At 35.9% G+C, this 21460-nt stretch overlaps 3 protein-coding genes and 1 long non-coding RNA gene across 8 annotated transcripts; 3 read left to right on the forward strand and 1 right to left on the reverse strand.

The window, feature by feature from the left end:
* The first annotated feature begins 603 nt into the window (after positions 1–603).
* On the forward strand, positions 604–4217 carry LOC111473289. Its single transcript, XR_002715629.1, has 4 exons — positions 604–714; positions 3127–3180; positions 3825–3871; positions 4146–4217. It is a non-coding gene; the product is annotated as an uncharacterized LOC111473289 (long non-coding RNA).
* On the reverse strand, positions 652–6976 carry LOC111473283 (protein PAIR1-like). Of its 4 annotated transcripts, none has more exons than XM_023118829.1 (12): positions 6767–6976; positions 6037–6184; positions 5004–5157; positions 4734–4868; positions 4380–4432; positions 4098–4292; positions 3820–3885; positions 3678–3727; positions 3008–3161; positions 2744–2837; positions 1800–1914; positions 652–680 (listed from the first exon to the last, which is right to left on the reverse strand). In XM_023118829.1, the coding sequence occupies exons 1-11, from the start codon at positions 6829–6831 to the stop codon at positions 1802–1804; spliced, it is 1227 nt and encodes a 408-aa protein (XP_022974597.1). In that variant the 5' UTR covers positions 6832–6976; the 3' UTR covers positions 652–680; positions 1800–1801. The 4 variants fall into 4 exon arrangements, with proteins under 4 accessions (XP_022974597.1, XP_022974596.1, XP_022974598.1 ...); XM_023118828.1 differs by having other exon boundaries at positions 6037–6187; XM_023118830.1 differs by lacking the exon at positions 4380–4432 and having other exon boundaries at positions 4098–4303; positions 6037–6187.
* A 1841-nt stretch (positions 6977–8817) lies between these two features.
* LOC111473279 (U-box domain-containing protein 33-like) lies at positions 8818–14671 on the forward strand. 2 transcript variants are annotated; one of them, XM_023118823.1, is made up of 9 exons: positions 8818–9831; positions 9912–10033; positions 10611–10732; positions 11284–11388; positions 11610–12021; positions 12341–12481; positions 12813–13334; positions 13457–14224; positions 14320–14671. In XM_023118823.1, exons 1-9 carry the CDS (start codon positions 9645–9647, stop codon positions 14500–14502), a joined length of 2562 nt encoding a protein of 853 aa, XP_022974591.1. In that variant the 5' UTR covers positions 8818–9644; the 3' UTR covers positions 14503–14671. The 2 variants fall into 2 exon arrangements, with proteins under 2 accessions (XP_022974591.1, XP_022974592.1); XM_023118824.1 differs by having other exon boundaries at positions 12344–12481; positions 14320–14502.
* Positions 14672–15372: 701 nt separating this feature from the next.
* On the forward strand, positions 15373–21197 carry LOC111473294 (ascorbate transporter, chloroplastic-like). The gene is made up of 11 exons (XM_023118841.1): positions 15373–15645; positions 16396–16964; positions 17265–17372; positions 17459–17614; positions 17838–18053; positions 18374–18583; positions 18886–19023; positions 19303–19404; positions 20001–20066; positions 20223–20307; positions 20771–21197. The coding sequence occupies exons 1-11, from the start codon at positions 15591–15593 to the stop codon at positions 20866–20868; spliced, it is 1803 nt and encodes a 600-aa protein (XP_022974609.1). The 5' UTR covers positions 15373–15590; the 3' UTR covers positions 20869–21197.
* Positions 21198–21460: the final 263 nt, after the last annotated feature.

Raw genomic sequence — 21460 nt, forward strand, 5'->3', positions numbered from 1 at the left:
AACAGAGTATTATTGGTAAACCAGACATCCATGGTGGGACTTGGGGGGACTGGCAGACAACAATATCTGGTTAGTGGGCTATGTTAATTTCAGTGAAACGACTCAGAAGTGGGCACCTCTCCTGTCTGTAGGGCATGTGCTTCCCCAGAAGGAAAGAAAAGAAAAAAAAAGGTTGGTAATGGAGATCGTGTTAGGAACTACGACCCTCTATAATAGTATGATATTGTCCATTTTGACCATTAGCTCACGTGACTTTGTTTCTTATTTTTCCAAAAGACTTCAATAGAGATGTATTACTTATAAACTCATGATCAACCCCTTATCAACCGACGTGGGATTCCTCGACACTTCACTTATTCAAACCCCACCATTCCCAAACCCACGAAACAAAAGGGGAACAAATATCAACGGCTTTGCTTCTTTTCAAAGAAAAGCTAAAACTGGTCATGGCTGAACTTATTGTAATGTCCTACAAGAGAGCCTTCCCCAACAAAAAAAGAAAAGAAAAGAAAAAAGTATTGTAGTATTATGTCGAGATTCCAAAGTGGGAGGAGGAAGGGAAAAGAGGGATAATTCATAATGGGCAGCATGTAAAAGTGGGCATTCAACAGCAAGATAAAGTTCCAATTACCTAGAAGAAAGGCGCTTTTCCATCCTGATCGAGCTGAGACATCTTGCACCTGCAACGAAGGGTAGACAAGAGAAAAGGAAAAGGTTTGTGTGAAATCAAAAATCATTATAATAAAGTTTGTTTCAGCCTTCAAGTTATCTTGTTTGAGTGGATTTCATATGTAAAAAAATTGTAAGATAATTACTATTCAAGAACAACGAGCAGAGCGACTCCTAAGCATATTATCCATTAATATCTCCATGATATAGATACAAAAAATAGGAATAATGAAGGCTTCCTCCATCAATAAAAGAATGTGGTGCAACAATCCCAGTGAATCCTATTCGTCCAAGTCTCAATTTTAGTATCTTGAATCTATTCTTTCAATTACTAAGCAATTCTGAGTTGATTTAAAATGTTTTATTTCAGGCTCTAATATTTGTAGTGTATAAATGATAACCTTGATTATCAAATATTCTTATGGATATCAATCCCTAATTTTCCCACAAATTACTTATTACCCTATTTCCCTTCGTCTCTTTCTTCTTTTTCTCTAGTTTTATTTTATGTTCTCCTGCATCGATCAAATAGAACAAAAGATTGTGAGAAATCTTTAATTCTGAGTGATTTCTAGAAATATGTTAGCTACTGCTAGCATTGTTTTCTTTGGACTTAAAACATGTATAAAAAATGTTTCGTTCTCCTTCCCAATCACGTAGGATCTCTTGATCCACCCCCTTTCAGGGCCCAGCGTTCTTGTTGGCACACCATCTCGTGCCCACTCCCTTCGGGGCTCAGCCTCCTCACTGGCACATTACCCGGTGTCTGACTCTAATACCATTTGTAATAGTCCAAGCCCACCGCTAGCAAATATGGTCTTCTTGGGCTTTCCCTTTCAAAGTTCTCCTTAAGACTTTTAAAACGCGTTTGCTAGAGAGTGATTTTCACACTCTTATAAAAAATGTTTTATTCTCCTCTCCAACCGATGTGAGATCTGACACTGTAACTATATTATAATCCTCTACTGCGTATTAGAATGTTGGATTACTTGAGTGTGTATTGCCTAGTAGTTAATTCACTAAGCCTTTCCTACACTGTTCCCATGAATCAATAATTTTGGGAAAATAAAATGAGTGACCAGAACTGTATACATTCAAAATCATTGGGCAATGTAAGAGCAGAAATGTACCTTCAATTAATAATTATAGGATTGCAGTATTTTCTTTTCTGCCTTCTTGCTTTCCTTAAAATTCTATCAGTTTCTTTCTTGGCGTCTTCTATTGAATAGAAACGGACATCTTCTCCTAGCATTTGTCATGCACGTTAATATAAATAACATCAAACAAAATACTAATATTCAGCTTATAATCTAGCATATAGAAGTATTAACGCTGATTGATCTGAAAGCCAAATGAGGCACATCGAATAGTGCTAGCAAACCGAACAGTTGAAAATAAAATTTCATGCGAAAGGGTTCCCTAATTTTTTTTTTTTTTCCTACAACGGTTCCCTAATTTCCTTTTTCTATACATTACTGTTACAGGACCGCATTGTTTCTTGATCTTTTAGTATGTCCCGTTGTTTTTTCTCACTGAACTAAGTTTTTTTCGACACCCACCAATGTCTCTTATGAACCATGAATGCTCCTCTAAAGCTAACAGTATCAGTGTCCAATATCTATGGCAGACAGACTCGATTTCAACTCATGTTCCAACGCATCTAGAAAAAAACTCGGAAATGTCTCAATTATGTCGGACTGCCTAAATAAATGACCAATCTTTTCCTCTTTTTTAGCATAGAATTCCAAAAATGAAACCGATATCGTCAGTTAGATCATTTTAGGATTGACTCAAATCTCATATCACCTACTCTACCAAACATCGGGATCTTGTCCTTCTAAAGAAAAGCTTCTAAGCACATGAATGAATAGAAATATATAAAGATCTCAGCAGAGGTCCATGTCTTAAAGAATATTTTAATAGGAACATGTTATTATTTCTTTGTTCCGTCTTGTCCATGTCTCAAAATAATTGCATACTACTCTATTTGCATGCAAAGAAGATATGGTTGGCAATTTTTAAATTTACACGACTTATATTATTTAGAAGTTTATTCTTTATTTCCAGGAATCACCTGTTTTCTTCTCTTCAATTAAGCAGGAGAAACTTCTTTCAATCTCCTCATCAGAATCAACAATAACTCTATATTCTCTTTCCAGCACCAGGCGCTGTTAATATTCAAGGAGAAATCTTTACCCGCTTCAATGAATAATAAGTTTAAATTTCGGATTCAATAATCAGGGAATAAGTTAATATTTGCTTTAAAAAGTACAATCATACAATTTCAGTAATATATGTAATGAGATGGCAGAAAAAATAATGAAACTCAAACCATTACCTGTTCAGAAAATGGAATTGCTTTCTTTGCATCTTCCTTTTTCACCACAGTACTAGTGCAAAACGTCTTTCCTACTTTTACTGATTTCCACCTTCCCAATTCCTCGGTTTGTACTGCAGTTGCTCGAATGCAAACATCAGGAGACGCAGATTGGCTGTTATCAAGTGGAAAAGGTAAGATCACTTACGATGCTAAAGAACAAAGGATCAATGCATATAATTCCGTAATTCATAATCAATCACGGTCACCAGAACATATTGTGGCTGCCATGGTTTTTCATGCCACATTAAGATAACATTACTGAAAAATGTGAAAACTTCTCTTTTACCGTATATCCACAAGCCAAATGATAGAAGTTAATCAAATATAGCACAGTAATTCCTTTGAGAACTTCCAGACTACAGTATACCAGAACCATAAAATATACAGGAATGAAATAAACCATCGAGCTTTTACAGGTCACTAAATGTCGTAGACTGCATGAAATTCTATTTTTGAGCAATAGAAGGACAAGATCAACTCCCACATTAGTATACATCAATTCAATCTTAAACCCATTGGCCATTATCAGTAATTCATTCATTTAAGATAGAATGGTAACTGTCTGAATATGAAATGCATGAATATACTAGGAATCAAGCCAATTATTAAGAAAACTGAGGTTCATTACATTTTACATCGACGACGCTTTTGCTGTGGGACATCCAAAGAAGCGGTACTCTGAGATTTACAATTAAAGACTTCCATGAGGAACAGTTGAGAATGAAACAAATGCTTAAAATATTTGACCGATATCTAATAAGAAACTGAACCTCAGGAGATTCAATAGGGCGATGAGGAAACTTCTGCAAGAGTTTTTTCAAGGTACAGACCATTGCCTACAAGTTATTGAAGAATAACCAATAAGTTACGTGACTGCAAAGTGGCATTTTGTTGAAATGTTAAAACAATCTAAGAACAAACATTTAGGCGGGGTACTTTTAAGAATGTATACATAATTTATAAACACCTCATCTCATCGAAATAGAGTTAGGGGGGGAATCCTTTTTATCGTGCATTTATAGCAGTACTTGATACGACATGCACTTACCTTCATTTCTTGGGTGAATATGCTGATGAAGTCATTTTTTAATTTCAGTTGAGATGCTTGTACTTGTTTTTCCAATGCAGAAAGAACATCAGAAATCTCATGTAGCCTATCTTGGTATGCATCCTTCTTAAGTTGATCGGATATCAGTTTGAAGCCTCCATCGAGGGTAGCTTTCATGTCATCGTGCTCTTTGTTCTGACATTGAACTTCGGAAAAATTAGACATTGTGATTAACAATAAACAAACTTAATGCTCAGTATAATATTGCATCGATCTATTTACCATGGATTGCAGCAAGCTACTGTTAACAATCACCTTTTGCCATATGCCTTCGACTGCAATTTTTTTAAAAAAATAAGCATATTGCTTGACAAAGCTTTTGGCCTTAAAGCAATGACTTTGAGGTCAGAATTACTTATTGATGCGGGCACTTTCCCTTTCACATTCTTAAATAGCAATTTTAATCCTACTTTATGAAGGAATTGAAATTCAAGTAAAGCATATTCATCACCTTATTCCTACTTGATAAACAAACACATCAGGTTTAAACGAAGGAAGTGTTTTTCAAGCTAGTAATACTAGTACATAGTTTCTCTTCGGATTTTACTTTTCAGCTTGAGAGATTACAAAGCTCACCATCCAGAGAAATCTGCTTCATTCCTTGGTTTAGATGCAGAATATCACCGTGAAGAGAATCCAGGATCTTTCCAAATTTGTTCAATGAGTTTTCTATAGTTCCAAGGCGGCGGTCAAGTTCTTCACCAACTTGACCTGAAAAGGAAAGCTAAAATTTATCACAAATGAAGGGACGATTATTATAAAGGTTGTACAGTTATACCATACTGTGAGATCAAACTTATTTAAATAGTTTGTGTCCATACTACAAGTCCAAGAGAGTGAACTTACACTTATAGTCCGGCAGTGGAGTTGATTTCCATCTTTGTGTTAAACTGGTTGAAGATTTAGAGAGTGGCAATTGGCATTCTTCTCTTGAATAACTTAGAGGAGGAAAAAAAGAATTCTTCTTAATTGAATTTTCTCGGTCTTGAGAGCTAAATCTCTGCCAAACAGAATGGTACGTCAAAGTTAAGTCATAAGAGATGAAAACAGAAAGAACACTACAATCATAAAACTCTATTTCAAGTTGATACGATGTCGTAGTCAGATCCTCATGGCATGAGAGACTAAGAGCATTCACCATGGCCCTCTTATATCTATAAAAAGGTAATATATAGAGAGAGATACATTTTGAGGTATTTGAACTGCCAAATTCAAGATATGACGTGGATATGACGAGTGTTTTCAGTAGTCCTATTATGTAACTGATTGTAGCAAGCTAGTTATTATAAAATTGTAAAATAAACGTAAGCTTAGGTGTAACTGAATAACCGAAACCTGCCAGCTCACTGAGTTCATCATGTCAGCCGACTTTTTGTTTCCGTTATGACTGGTAAAAAATCAGGTGTAGTTATGTGGTCAATCATTTTGCAAGGTAAGTAGGGTATGCGAAGTTATCGTGGCTATGATGTTTCCAAAGGGATTTTTTTTTTTCTTGGTTGAAAAATTCTTTTTTCCTTCATGATAAATAATTCCTCTTGGCTCTGCAATCACATAAAAGGCTAGACTGGTAGGAAAAAGGTTTTTAAAAAGGGATGGAGTAGACAAGGTCATCTCCTGAAATGGAACACAGTCCCATAAGGCTCCTATTTACAATTGTAATACCTGGTGACTTGAAGCTGGAACAACAAGAAGTGAAGATGGAATTTCATCATGGAAACGGAAATAATACAAAGACCTTGATGCATATTACTAAATTCTCCATAAAGAAAAATCGAAGGACTGATAAGGGGTAAACTATTTTTTTTTTTCAAAGATAGTGATCACGATGTAATATGCGAGAATTGAGAATTGAGAATTCCGAGAAGAAACAGTGATTGACCTGTTCATTTGTCACGACTTCATCAAAAGAGTTCTGAGAGAATTGAGAATTCGTGCCGTGCAGAGATGAGAGTCCCTGAGAAAAGGATTGTTGCGAAGGTTGTGATCGCAACTGTGGTGCTTGCTGCCCAGTGGTTAACGCATTTGACCTGCTAAAAACCATCAAAACCATTAATATTTTCATTTTATATTACATTAAAAAAAAAACTTCATGTTTTCCTTGAATATTTTGCGTTTCCTCTGGAACAGATACGAACATAATGACGTAAAACTGCAGAGATTGGATCGAGTTTGCACGACAAGATTATAGTCCGAATACTTCAAATCCTTAGTCATCTGATTATTCTTAGTCAAAACCTAAAGTAACTTAACATTGTATCAACAAAAATGAAGTCAATTCAATTGATGAATAAATCGAACTAAGCTGCGTAAGTAAAAATTTCGATGTCTGCAGTAAAATGTATTGAAAATGTAAATCTCTTAAAAGCTCCGACACAATAAATTCCTTATGAAACATCAAGAACATAGGTAGAATCAAAATGAAATCCATATATTTCAGAATTCGGATCCCGATAAACGGCTAGAAGCACGGGAAATAAAGAAACAAAAAACTGTCAGGCTACTGATTACTAACAACATTGCAATCTAAACTTCCTTGCGCATTGTTTTCCATGAATTTTTGCAACTCAAACAACAGATAACGTTGAAAATAAATAAGAAGAGATGCATACCTGGATTGAGGAGGAAGAACAGATATAGAGCTGAGATCGCAGGCCTTGTTTATCTTCAGCCGCATTTGATTGAAACACTCTCCGCGTGAAAACTAAGAAGTCAAAATTCTTCAACTGTTAAATCAGAACTGCAGGCGTGGTTGAGAGCTACAAGAACGATCGCGAATCGCAACCAATAATCGCTGTGCTTGCAGTACAGAACTAAGAATGATTTCCAAGCTTGGAAGGTGTCAAGACTCCAAATGAGAAATCAATTAAAAACAATGGCGGGAAACTTCTCACGTGGTTCCGATTATGGGCCGAATTAGCGGCCCATTTCAACGGGCAGAGATATTCCTTCACAAAGCTTCATAAACGGGTCTAAGCCCAAAATCCGGTCCAAATTCAGCCCATGCTCAAAAACCAAGCATAGCAAGTCAAAGTTTGACCGGCTCGAGCCAATAGATTGGATACGAATAACCATTTTAAAAATTGGACTAACCCATGAGCCGAACCGTGAGCCATATTTGAATCGGTCATTCCAATCAGTGCGAGGCTTTACACGTAGAAGGATATATTGATTGAGCAGCTATTACTGCAATTATAGTTGTATGAATAATGAAATGTTCATCTGGTCAATGGGTAAGAGAACATCAGTTACTTGCAATGAGCTTCTGGGCTTAGTACCACACTGATGTTAGTTCCATTGCCTTCGATCCTATTTATGTTCTAAATTTATGTATCAACATATATCAAATTTAAATTTAAATTTATATTTGTATGTTTAAAATGAATAGGTTAAATAAATAAATGGTGTATATTTAACTAAAATGTTAGATTTAAATTTAATTTTAAATACGGTTAAATTTAAAAATTGATTTTTCATGAGAATTGATTAATATAAAATGAAAAATAAATTATTAGAGTGAAAGATTGGAATTTCTAATTTTTATGGTTATCGAAATTAAAAAAAAAAAAGTATTTAAAACTAAAATATTCTTTTAAAGAAGTCGAAATTCACGATTCCGCGTTGTGGTGGAAAACAGGCGGTAAAATCAAGGTAGTGACGTGGAATTGTGGATCCGAATATTCGAAATTCGGTGGCCCGTAATTGTGTTATGAGATGCCACGTGGCAGCCAACAAATGTCTTGTTTCCTAATTAAAAGCATGCCAACATGCTTAAGTCAAATGATTAAATTAATTAAACCTTTTTTATTTTTAATTACTTATTAATCCAATTTAAAATTTATATTAAAAAATACAAATAACACTTATTAAATAATTAATTCAAACTTCAATTTTATATTTTTAATAAAATTAAAAAATATATTTATTAGTTTTTAGATTTAGACTCCAAATTTTATTTAATTAAAGTTAAATAAATCATTTAGTGTTCAAATATAATCTTGGTACGATAATCAAATATTTTAAAATAAAAAATATATATTATAAATAGTATATAATCACGATAAATTAGTAATAAAAAAATGAATTTAAACGACATGCATAAAATACTACAATAGTATATTTTATTAAATTTAATTAATTATAGTTTATTATTATTAATAATAATAAATTATTTTGAATCGATTAATTATATTTTAAAGTTATGTTATAATAACAATAAATAAGCTAATCAAAATTAGTCTCAATAAATAAATAATTAAAAGTAATTATCTATAATTATTGAAAATAAACTTTTCTAATTTTACTATATTAATTAACTAATTAACTAATTAATAATTTTAGTTAATTAGTAGTTTCCTGGCTTATTAAACTTTTATTTGTAAAAATTAATTAAATATATTATTATTAATTTAGGTCTGTAATTATTTTTAGACATCTTATTTTCATAGATTTAATTTCATAACATCTAATTTTAGAGCAAATTAATCAAATAAAGTAATTCAAAAAATTAAATTATAAAAAATATTCGTATTTTCAAAAATACCTTAGAGAATATAAATGTTAGAATGTTATATGAAAAATTAATGAAAGTGACGTAGAACGACGTGACGATATTCTGCAACCTTCAAACAAGAGAGAATATTTTATAAATAAAGAATTGAGCGATATTTTTTCTATAAAAAAAAAAATGAGGGACTGCTTCCAAATTCAATCCTGTTTGAACTTCAAACAAAATTTGCAGGATCTCTCTCCGTCAGTTCCAGGAATTTTCGCGTTCGAGGAATCGGCGAATCGCGACAAGCGGCAAAGCAGAACGGTGGAGTAGGAAAATGGATGAACATTTGCTTTCGCTTTCCATTCAAACATTGTAAATGCGAGAGCACCATTCTCTTTGTTCTTATCGCGGATTCATTGGCGCCAAAGACAAACGAGCTATTAGGATAGATCACAATTGTCAGCACATGTCTGAAAGGGGTTTTCCCCTTATCTAATTCATAATCTGTTCATTTCTATTCGTGTTTTGACTTTTGAGTCATTTTTTGGGTTAATTTCTTGATTTTTCCAGTCTTACTGAGTTTGTTTTTCTGAAATCGCACTCAGTTTGCCGTACTGGCGCTTTGTTTATGATGGTTGAGTTCATGTTGTTCATGAGCATCATGAAATTGGTGAGAGAGAGAGATAGAGAGAGCCAGAGACGAAGAGAGGGAGGAGTTTGAGAAAAAAAGAAAAAGAAAAAAGAAGATTCGTTGTATGTAACTTTTTTCTGATTAGGATTCCCCACTTTCTTCTACCATTTTTCTTTCAACTGAAGCATTTGGGCGTGGGGGATCCATTTACTAGTTGAACCGGCACAGTTTTAGAGAGGCAAAACGTTGGAGGAATATTCTTGGGTTTAGTTCGTATGGAGTTTTGAAGATTCAGTTTCCTAGAGTTTCTTGTCATGGCGGTTGTCGAGCTGGTCCAATTAATTATGCTGAAGCTTCACCAATTATGATCAGCTCACGCAGAGAGATTGTAGAAGAGCCAGTAAGAGCTATTAGTGAAGATGTAGTTGGTGTTGCTGTTGGGAAAGATGTGAAAGAGTGCTTATCAGTTTTGAGGTATGCACTAAAATCCTCACATGGGAAGAAGATTTGCCTCCTCCATGTTCATGTCCCCGCACAGATGATTCCATTAAGTAAGTCTATGTTTATGAGTAATTTGACTTTTGATTTTGCTTGTTCTATTTCGATTATTAAACTCGTTTTCCTTGTCCAGTGGGAACCAAATTTCCAGCGAACTCATTGCAGAAAGAGGAAGTGAGAGCCTATCATGAGTTTGAGAAGCAAAATTTGCGGAGGATCATGAATGAGTATATTCTATACTGTCTTCAAGAAGGGGTATGCATACATCAGTTTAATTTTCTTATTGGCCTATTTTTATATATTTAGTTAGATTTTCTTTAGTTTTGGAAAATGGGTTAGTAAAAATGATATTCAACCTTTTATTTATGGGATCTCACATCGGCTAGAGAGGGGAACGAAACATTCCTTATAAGGGTGTGAAAAATCTCTCTCTAGTAGACGCATTTTAAAACTGTGAGGCCGACGGTAATATATAACGGGCAAAAGCGAACGATATCTGCTAGCAGTGAGCTTGAGCTGTTACAAATAGTATCAGAGCCAGACACCGGGCAGTGTGCCAGCGAGGATGTTGTCCCCAAGAGGGTGGATTGTGAGATCCCACATCGGTTGGAGAGGGGAACGAAGCATTCCATATAAGGGTGTGGAATCCTCTCCCTAGTAGGCGCGTTTTAAAACTGTGAGGTCGACGACGATATATAATGGGTCAAAGCGGACAATATCTGCTAGCGGTGGGCTTGGGCTGTTACATGTTTCATCCCTAGCTTTATGTGCATCATTAATTTGTTTTTATTTCTATAGCTCCTTACTATGTTCTCATTGTAAAATTATACAGGTTCAAGCTGAGAGATTATGTGCTGAAGCTGAGAGTATCGAAAAGGGAATAGTTGATATGATTTCCCTGCACGGTATTAAAAAGCTTGTTATGGGAGCAGCTGTAGACAAGTGCTATTCGAGGTGCAAATCTATTCCTTGCCATTTTCATATTGATATACACCCATAGAGATCTCCAACTGTAACTTTTTTTTTGTTGGACGTCGTTAACAGTGACGAGCACCATATTACAGCCCTAGATTTATCTTTACAATGCGAGTTTTGCTGCTTTTGCGGGCACGGATATGTTAAGGCTAAATTGTTAAATATAATTTTTTTGCAAAGAATGCATTGAGAAGAATCTTTTGTATCACTTATATAAAGAGTTTTTCACCAACGTGTGCTGAAGAATTTAGGCATGTATAACAAATGATATAGAAATTGTAAAGCGTGTTTCAGCTACATACATTGAAGAATTTTAGGCATGCATATATATGTGTTTGTGTGTGTATGCATATGTGAAGAGTGTTTCACCTGTTGCAATCGTCGTTCAGGTTGGCTGGTGATGCCTTTAGTTGGTTATAGAAATGCGAGCTTATTAACATCAATTCTTTTAAAGTTTCGATTTTTTGTTGTTTTGGTTGCTATTGTTAACATTTAAATTAATATTGCTAACATAATGATGAATATTTTAGGAGAATGGTGGATCTGAAGTCTAAGAAAGCCTTTTATGTGCGCTCACAGGCACTTGCTTCTTGTCACATTGAGTTTATCTGCAAGGGGAACCTCATCTGCACCAGGTTAATTGCTGCTTAGTGCTTTGCAGATTTACTTAGCTAATTGGACCTACTAAGATGCATGTTTTTACCCATAACTACATCGATCATTCTTATTCCCACGGTATGGTTGATGTTTTTATCAAAAGATTTTGCATGAAATTGCTTGGGAGTTTGCTTCACAGAGTCTATCTTGAAGTTTGTTAAAATCTTAGACTTGGTAATCTGATTGATGGGAGTACCAGGGAGGGTAGAACGGATGGAGCTCAAGTAGAAGCTGCAGGTACATCGCCACAAACAAGTCCAGACGCTGAGGCCCTGGAAATTTCCCACTGCAGATCTCAGTCACTTCCATTGGAGCAGGTTAACAGCAGGGAAGTCGGGAGTCCATCTTCGGATTTACGTTTTAGAGGGAGATCATTGCTTGTTGACCATTTTAGAGAGAGCATAATAGATCCTTCTCCTTCTCCAAATATTATGAACGGGGTTCGAACTGCAAGAAGCTTGGACGTTAATGAGACTTTTGACAAATTGAGTTTATTGGAAAGGAGAAGTCCATATGAAAGGTCAGACAATTCCTTACGCTCTCCTCGTGGTGTGATTGACATGGCTCCTTCTCCACTTTCCAGGGTCGAGTTATGTGAAAATGGGCTGGAGGTAACTATATTTCTTGAACTTTAAGTATACATGTAATTTAATTCTTCTCAATGCAATGGACGCACCGGAATATGATCTGGGAAACTAATTATTGTAGAGTTTCCGGGGACATATTGAATTGACTTCTTGCTGCTACAGGGTAAGAAAGAGGGTTTCGGATTTAATACCGATATTTTAGCAACAAATCCTAATTTCTAGTCACCTAATGAAAAGCAATCTGAGCTTGACTCTCTACTTGGCGATGCATTTTTATTATTATTGTTTATCCACCCTCTTTAAGCCCAAGTAAAACAGCAAACCGAATTTACTCCAATTTTAGCAGGATGGGAAAACCAGTGATTACCTTTACAATCAATATGAACGGGTGATGATGGAGGCTACAAACGCAAGGCGTGACGCATTTTTAGAGGCAATTGCGCGTAGAAAATCTGAGAAAGAGGCCGTTAATGCTCTATGCAAGGTGAGATTGATATATTGCCTAAAATCATTTATGTTTCGAATTTTGAAGTTGATTTATGATTACAAGTTCATAACAATTTTGATACTTTAAAGACAAAAATGCTTTCGCTTTTGATGCATTAGACACATTTCTGCCAAGTATTCTTATCATGTCATTAAATACAATTCAACGATCCAAGTTTTTGTTCATTCTCGGGATTACGAGTATAATGCAAAGAGTGGGGCCTACTGTTTTCCTTTGGAAGTGTAATTTATCGTTTCAAACGTGTTACGCTAGTCTACGAAATCGGTATAATCCTAACATATTTAGGTTTTGCACGATAATCATACAGGTTAAAGCTGCAGAAGGGTTACATGCTGAAGAACTGAAACAAAGGAAGGAGGTTGAACAAGAACTAGCAAGGGAAAAGGCTAAACTTGAAAGCATAAAGAAGCAACTAAATGAAGAGATGGAAGAGGTCCGGATAGCTCAAGATCAGAAGGCAAGCCTTGAGAGAGAACTTTTGGAATCTGATCTGACGGTGAAGGAGTTGGAGCAAAGGATTCTTTCTGCTGTTGAATTGTTACAAAGTTACAAAAGAGAGCGAGAGGAGTTGCGGATTCAACGCGACAGTGCACTTAAGGAAGCAGAGGAGCTTAGAAAAAATCAGCTCGCAGGCACGATCCTTCCACAGTTCTTTACGGAGTTTCCGTTTCGGGAGATCGAGGAAGCTACTAGAAACTTCAATCCCTCCCTGAAGATCGGAGAAGGGGGATATGGGAGCATATATAAAGGCTTCTTGCGCCATACCATGGTGGCTATAAAAATCCTACATTCTGATAGCTCTCAAGGCCCCTCTGAATTTCAACAAGAGGTGAATCATTTCTTTTAAATCTTTCTTCATTTTCTGTTTAATTGGTATGAATAATTTGTATTGATGTGATTTTTTATTTATTCGGATTTTTATTTTGTCGGTCTGTCTTTTGGTATTATCAGGTTAATGTTTTAAGTAAGATGAGACATCCCAATCTTGTCACACTCATTGGAGCTTGTCCCGAAGCTTGGGTTCTCGTCTACGAATACCTCTGTAACGGAAGCCTCGAGGATAAGCTCAGCTGCAAGAACAATACTCCACCTTTACCTTGGCAAGCACGAATACGCATCGCCACTGAGTTATGCTCGGCCATTATGTTTCTTCATTCAAGTAAGCCCCACAGCATCATTCATGGTGACTTGAAACCTGCAAATGTATTACTTGATGCTAACTTTGTATGCAAGCTTGGTGACTTTGGAATTTGTCGCTTATTGTCTCGGGATGAAACGCCGAACGACAATGAAACACTTGTTTGGAGAACTGACAATCCCAAGGGAACTTTTCCTTACATGGATCCTGATTATCTTTCATCTGGAGAGCTAACGACGAAGTCAGATGTTTATTCGTTCGGGATTATACTGTTACGATTGTTAACTGGTAGATCTGCAATAGGGATATCAAAGGAAGTCCAATATGCAGTGGGAAATGGAAAGTTAAAATCCATTTTGGATCCTTTAGCGGGAGATTGGCCATTCGTGCAGGCTGAACAGCTCGCTCGATTGGCCTTGAGGTGTTGTGATATGAACCGAAAGAGTCGCCCCGATCTCATTACTGATGTCTGGAGGGTGCTTGGACCAATGAGAGCTTCCTGTGGGGGCCTATTGTCCATCCAACTCGGTTCGTCCGAACACTTGCAACCTCCCCCTTACTTTATCTGTCCCATATTTCAGGTAACAGTCCACATCTTTGCTCGTTTGAGGTTCGATCTTGTACTGGTTTTTTCGAACTGAAAGTCTCCAATCTCGGCTTGGTTTTTTTCCCACAGGAAGTCATGCTGGATCCACATGTGGCTGCAGATGGTTTTACGTACGAAGCAGAGGCGGCGAGAGGATGGCTAGACAGTGGACATGATACTTCGCCAATGACGAATCTTAGGCTCGAGCACCGCAACCTTGTCCCCAACCGTGCTCTTCGTTCGGCTATACAGGAATGGCTCCAAAGGAACTGAAACACTCCCATTCTCCTTCATTTTCCTCTTAATATTTTGTGTCTATAATAGCCTATAAGTTCATGTGGATACGTTGAAGTTCCCATCTGTTTGTATATTTGTGATATAGAGAACATGAAGCTGCGTGCCATTTGTATATAACAATGCATTGATTTTGATTCTTACACTTCTAAAACGTGTTTATTTTTATTCTTACACTTCTAGAATTGTGAACCTTAAAGGTGTAGTCAAAAGTGACTAAAGTGTCGAACCAAAGATGTACTTTGTTTGAGCGCTCCAGAAAAAGGAGTCAAGCCTCGATTAAGGGGAGATTATAATATACTTTATTCGAGAGGAGGATTGTTATGATTATTATTGAGAGTGAGTCCCACGTGAGTTAATTTAGTGGAAAATCATGAGTTTACAAGTGAGAAATACTATTACCAATCGTATGAAGCCTTTTGGGGAAGTCTAAAGTAAAGCTACGAGAGCTTATTCTCAAAGTGGACAATTAATCCGTGTCGATATTGTTTATATGAAAATTGAACTAATTTATAAAAAAGAATTATACACATTATAGAAAAAAAACGAAAAATATAAAATTTGTGAAGCCGTTGAATTAAAACTTTTTGTCACATCAAAAAAAGCTGAAATAATTTAAAATTGGATAAAAAAAAAAAGAAAGGTGGCAATTGACAAATGAGTCGTGATAGAGGAGAATTCGTTCAAGTCAAATTGTACAGAGTGTCTCTAGCGTAAGGGTATTTTCGTCTTTTCCAATAGTAGTACGGCCCGCCATAACGCGGAGGGTGATCCGCCACGTGTCCATCTCTCAATCCCTTAATTTTGTCACTTCACAACAAAATTCTTCCCGCTTGTTGAGAGGAGAGATAGAAATAGAAAGAATATGGGATATTATGAATCTCTAAATCAGAAGCAATTGCTTATCTTCTACAGTTCGAAGAACGTCAGAAAAACTTGCAGGCTACAGCTGAGGGACGGATTTACTGATAATCTTTTGCCATAACTTTAATCATGCGCTTTGTTCTTCATCAACAACAGTGTTTTTCTTGAATTTGAGCGCTTAGTGGAGCTTTTTTCTGTTCAAAATGGCCATCGGCAGTTTGGTTTCTAATCGGAACTTCGGTTCCTTTGTTGGTTCAGGTATTGTCCTGTTATTCTCGTCTTATTTTGGATGCTTCTTATTCGATATTGAATTTCTTGTGCTTCCTGCTTGATGCGTTCTGTGTATACTCTGTAATGAAAACTCGTTCGCTGTTGTACCTGCGTTTTCGTACCGTAATGTTCTTCCGCATTTCAGTTACTCGAGGTTTTATCTGGAGTTAATGGCGTCGGGAAGTGATTCGTATGTAGTGGAATGGAGCGAGGCTTAATTTCGGCGCAATTTTTTTGTTAACTGAGAACGTTTTCTGCGAAAATTTGTTTTCTGTATATTTTTCTTTTAGATAGTTCTTCTTAATTCAGTCATTTTGAATTTCAGAGGTGATGCGCTTTATGGTATGTAAGTTCATCCATGGCTAATTTTTTTGTATATGATAATAAAGGAGTGTTTTATGTTTTTTTTTTTTTTTGGACAAATGTTACTATTTATTCGCACTTTCTGATTGTCTATCTATATTTGGTTGCATCAACCTTGTTATTGAGGTTCCCAAATTAATCGATTATTTATGGAGGAAGTGTTCTGACGTTGTGCACTACCTTTCCGAAAATAATGTCTGTTAAATCTTCGCGTTAAAGTCTGATTATGCTGTACTTTTCTGCTCTTAACATTTTTTTTAAACCAATTATCATTAGTCCTGATAGTGATTAATTCTCTCTTTCTTTAATTTTAGTTTGAAGCTTTTCAATGGCCGTTAAGAAAACTCATTTCATTGTCCGCTCTTATGTTTGCAGGAAAACTGTGCAAGATAGAGAAAACAGTTTCTCACTCCGCAGTAGAACGTTCAGTAATTTTTGCAGCTCAATATGGAAAATCGAATATGTTTTTTAGGAAGTCACATGGTTTGAGATTAAGTAATTGTTCTCTTAAGATCTCATGTTCCACATTTCTTCATGCAATGACCCAAGATGGGAAAATCTTGAAGCCACCGGGAGTTTGTACAGATAAAACTGTTGGACGAAGATTGCCTTTTGTCCAAAGCACCATCAGTTGGTCAAGAGGAAAATCCAGATGTTATCCTCACTGCACTGCAGCTTACATTCTTACGAGTGGACCTATTTGGCTGCAATGTCAAAACTTTCGGCATGTTAAGGTCAACCAAACTTCTGCTCATTACAAGTCAAATGACTTTGATATAACGAAAGGAGATGTGGATGCATTGGCATGGGCAGAGGGGTCAGGTGATGCACTTTTTATCGAAGGCAATGACCAGATAGTATCACCTTGGTGGGATCGTTTTCCCAAACGCTGGGTGATTGTGATGCTTTGTTTTTTCGCCTTTCTACTCTGCAATATGGATCGTGTGAGTACTATTCCTTTCTCTTCTCTTCCTATTGACACTTATCTTGAATCCAAGTCATTTGTTAACTTTAGTGTTTAAAGGCTTGCTTGATCTGTTTAGATGGTGACTATAGTAGTCTGTCAATTAAAACACGCGATACATTTCTGTTTGCAGAAAAAATGGCATCCTTAAAAATGAGCAACCTTACAATTTCTCTTCAATATGTCAATAACTCAGTTCTACTATCTGTCTTCAATATACTGTCATAAATAATATCAATTCACTTTACTGTGAGCTAAATGTGTAAACAAATTTCTATAGGTGAACATGAGTATTGCCATACTCCCAATGTCAAAAGAATTTAATTGGAACAGTGCAACAGTTGGCTTGATCCAGTCATCCTTTTTCTGGGGCTACCTTCTAACACAGGTTTGATTAGATTTGATCAACCCAAAATTTCTCCTGATATAACTAACTTTTCTGTCAAATATAATGTGTGTATTTTTATTGGTTAGATCGTTGGGGGGATATGGGCAGACAAAATTGGTGGGAAGCTTGTGTTGGGTTTTGGAGTAGTATGGTGGTCGATAGCTACTATATTGACACCAATTGCTGCGAGAATTGGGCTTCCTTTCCTGCTTATGATGCGTGCTTTCATGGGAATTGGTGAGGTAGGCTTTTTGTACTTCTCTACTTTTGTTCATGTGTTCAACTAATATATCATGATCTGATCATCATGAGTAGCACTGTCTGTTATTTTATTTTATTTTTCTTCCCGAACTCGTTTTGGCGTCAGCTGGCTCACATTATCTCAGAGAATTACTCTGAACTACGACTGTTTTTGAGTTTACACCTGATAGAACTGTTTATTTGTGTTATGTGTCTCCTTTGCAGGGTGTTGCTATGCCAGCAATGAACAATATTATATCAAAGTGGATTCCCGTATCAGAGAGAAGCAGATCGCTTGCACTGGTGTACAGTGGCATGTATCTGGGTTCTGTAACGGGCTTGGCTTTCTCACCAGTGCTAATTGACAAATTTGGATGGGCATCTGTGTTTTACTCATTTGGATCTCTCGGAAGTATATGGTTTGCACTGTGGCTGACAAAAGTAATTTTCACTTCTGCGTTTAAATTATAATTTTAACCCTGCGTATTAAAATAGAAATTTAAACATGCAAGTCAATAGTTCTCCACTCCACTAGAGAAAATCAAATTTATGCAGCCATCATGAAGAGAAGATCCAAGCAATGAGAAAAGAAGTATGCTGAGTTATTATTACATTAATGGCCAGTCATGGGCATAATGCATAGTTGAAAGAAATTAGGTATTAGTAAAAAGATAGAAACGTTGAGTTGCACGTGCTCTTTTCATGTTATTTTGTTGAATCAAGTTTCTATCTTCGACCTTCTCATTCTGTTATATTGTCAGGCGTATAGTTCTCCAAAAGAAGATCCAGGTCTCAGTGCAAAGGAAAAGAAAATTATCTTTGATGGAAGCATTTCGAAGGAACGAGTGGAAGTTATTCCGTGGAAATTAATTTTATCAAAAGCACCTGTGTGGGCTCTTATAATCTCCCATTTCTGCCATAACTGGGGAACCTTCATTCTGTTGACATGGATGCCCACATACTATAACCAGGTAATTCAGGGTTCAGCATTGAGCTCTAGGTTATTCTATTCTTGCATCTCAACATAGCAAAAAACAACTCTAGAAGTGAATAATCAAATCGCAAGTCTTCGTTCATAATTTTGGTGCATGACTGATGTACCTAAATAGCTTTACCCCGTGTGCCTATAATAAACTCGTTCCAGACTCCAGCATATTGTACGGTTGAAGGTTTTTCATTGTCTTTGTGATAATTATGTGAAGGATGATTGTTAGTTCAGCATTCAGACATAGACATTTGAAGGTTTCTATTGAACTGTTGGTTGCTGTCTCAGGTTTTGAAGTTCAACCTCACTGAATCTGGACTCTTATGTGTTCTGCCATGGTTGACCATGGCAGTTTTTGCAAATATAGGAGGATGGATTGCAGACACGCTAGTCAGCAGAGGTTTTTCCATCACTAGAGTTCGAAAGGCAAGTTTCTTTCCTAATAGCCATACCACAATTAACTTGAATATCTATTCTACATAAATTTCACAGAATAATCTGTTTCAAATTGACGAATGTAGTACAAGAATGCACTTCATTTTGCCCACTGCTTACAACTGCATGAACGATATTTTCACCTTCTACGGTTTAATTGGTTCCTACAGGTCATAAAATGCAGGGATTCTAGCCTAGTTCACTCAGGTTTATTAAGGAACTTTTATGTTCTTATGGTAAATAATCACAGTGGAGTGTTTTTGGATACAGATCATGCAATCTATTGGATTTCTGGGACCAGCCTTCTTCCTTACTCTGCTGAGCCGCGTTAGAACACCTGCTATGGCAGTGTTATGCATGGCATGCTGTCAGGTATTCGCATTTTCTTAAATAGAAAATAAATTATCTTAAACTTAGATCGATTATGCACATACATACATGTAAATACAAATTACATGAACAGTTAGCATTAGCTGATCAAGAAGATTACATGAAAAGGACAAGATCCCACACCTTCCACATGCCCCTAGATATACCATAAAACTTTCTGGCATTCCTTTGTTTCACAATTCACCAAAAGAAAATATCTCATGGCTTTGCTTTTAGTTTCTACAAAAGTCCTCATCCTAATGAAAATGTACTCTTTGCTTATAAACCTATGATCAACTCCTTAATTACTCTATGTGGGACTCCTCTCTGAACACTTGCCAACCATTTTTCTTTTAACAAGAAATAACTTTTCATTGATAAATGAAATGACAGATAATCTTATAACCCATCCTGAGCAGTACACACCAAATAAGGTCAAAATAGGACTACGATTCGACCCTTTTCGATCCTAAGCCTAGGAACCATGCAATATCCAAGTTTTTGATAGAGTTGAATTTTTTTCCCTTCCATCCTTAATTCTCATATAGACCCTGTTGCAATTATTATGTTCGGTTTGATTTATAAACTTCTGTTGACAGGGATCTGATGCATTTTCACAATCTGGTCTCTACTCCAATCACCAAGATATTGGACCACGATATGCTGTGAGTTAACAAACTACTGTTAAATCTGAATCATTTTACCTCGTATATCTGCAATATTATTGTCCCTGAATTCTTAAACATGTGGCGAGATGCATGATCATGACCTATTTAGCATTTTGATAATGATTAATCATTCTAGTTGCCTTTCATACACAGGGAGTATTGTTAGGATTATCAAACACCGCCGGGGTGCTCGCCGGTGTCTTCGGTACAGCTGCAACCGGATACATTCTCCAACAAGGTTAGTTGGAGAACGTTCTATTATTCCTTTTATTCTTCCAAGTTCTTTTTTAAATTTTAAATGAGGAAATGACATGCCTCCTCAAAGAAAATAAAAATAGGTTTATAATCATTTAAGCTCCATTTCAAAACTATTTTATTAAAAAAGTATATTTGTTACTAGTAATATTTTCACCATTGTTACAAATATATTTGAATTTTAAGTCAAATTTAAAAATAGAATTAATGTTTTTAAAACTATATTTTAGATTTAAACTTTTGGTATGATTTTATGTAACATTTTTATTAGTAATAAAGTTTTAAAAAATTATAATTAGAAGTATTGTTTATAAGTTTAATTAGAAAATAATTATCAATTAAATATGTGATTAAAACTTGGTAAAAGTTCAGGACTAAAACTTATGTTTTAAAAAAAAAAAACTGAATTGAAATTGAATGGAATTGTATTGTGGGGATGGGTGCAGGTTCATGGGACGATGTATTCAAGGTGGCAGTTGCATTGTATATCATAGGCACATTAGTGTGGAATATTTTTGCAACGGGAGAAAAAATTATCGATTGAGACGACGGAGGATCTGTCTGTGCCTAAATTTTATGGAGAAAAAAAAGAGGTAAGTTTGAGCAACAAGAAAATCCCACCCTAAACCCTATCAATTTTTCTTTTTCCATGGCTGCCTCTCATGGCCACAGCTCTCTGGGTTGCCTCCAAAAAGGTAAAGACCAAAAGAATAAAAAGGAACCACATACAAATTATCCCCCCTCTTTTCACTTTTTCTTCTTATATATAGTGTTTGTTCTCAATTTCCCATTTATAGCGTTGGCATAAAAATACATGACCAGTAGAAAGCCAATTCCGTTCACTAATTCCATTATTGTTTCTCATACTTTCATTATTACGGTTTAGTTGAATACGACTCTCTATAATAGTATGATACTGTCCACTTTAAGCATAAGTTCTCATGACTTTGCTTTAGTCTTCTCCAAAAAGTCTCATACCAATGGGAGAGTATTGATATATGAGACTTTTATTCAACAATTACTATTTTGCTTTGGCCTTCTCCAAAAAGTCTCATGCCAATAAGAGAGTATTGATTTATGGGACTTTCATCCAACCGTTACTATCCTTTCTATCCAAAAAAAAAAAAAAAAATAGT

This window comes from Cucurbita maxima, unplaced genomic scaffold, assembly GCF_002738345.1.
Source record: "Cucurbita maxima cultivar Rimu unplaced genomic scaffold, Cmax_1.0 Cma_Scf00113, whole genome shotgun sequence".
NCBI classification, from domain to species: domain Eukaryota; kingdom Viridiplantae; phylum Streptophyta; class Magnoliopsida; order Cucurbitales; family Cucurbitaceae; genus Cucurbita; species Cucurbita maxima.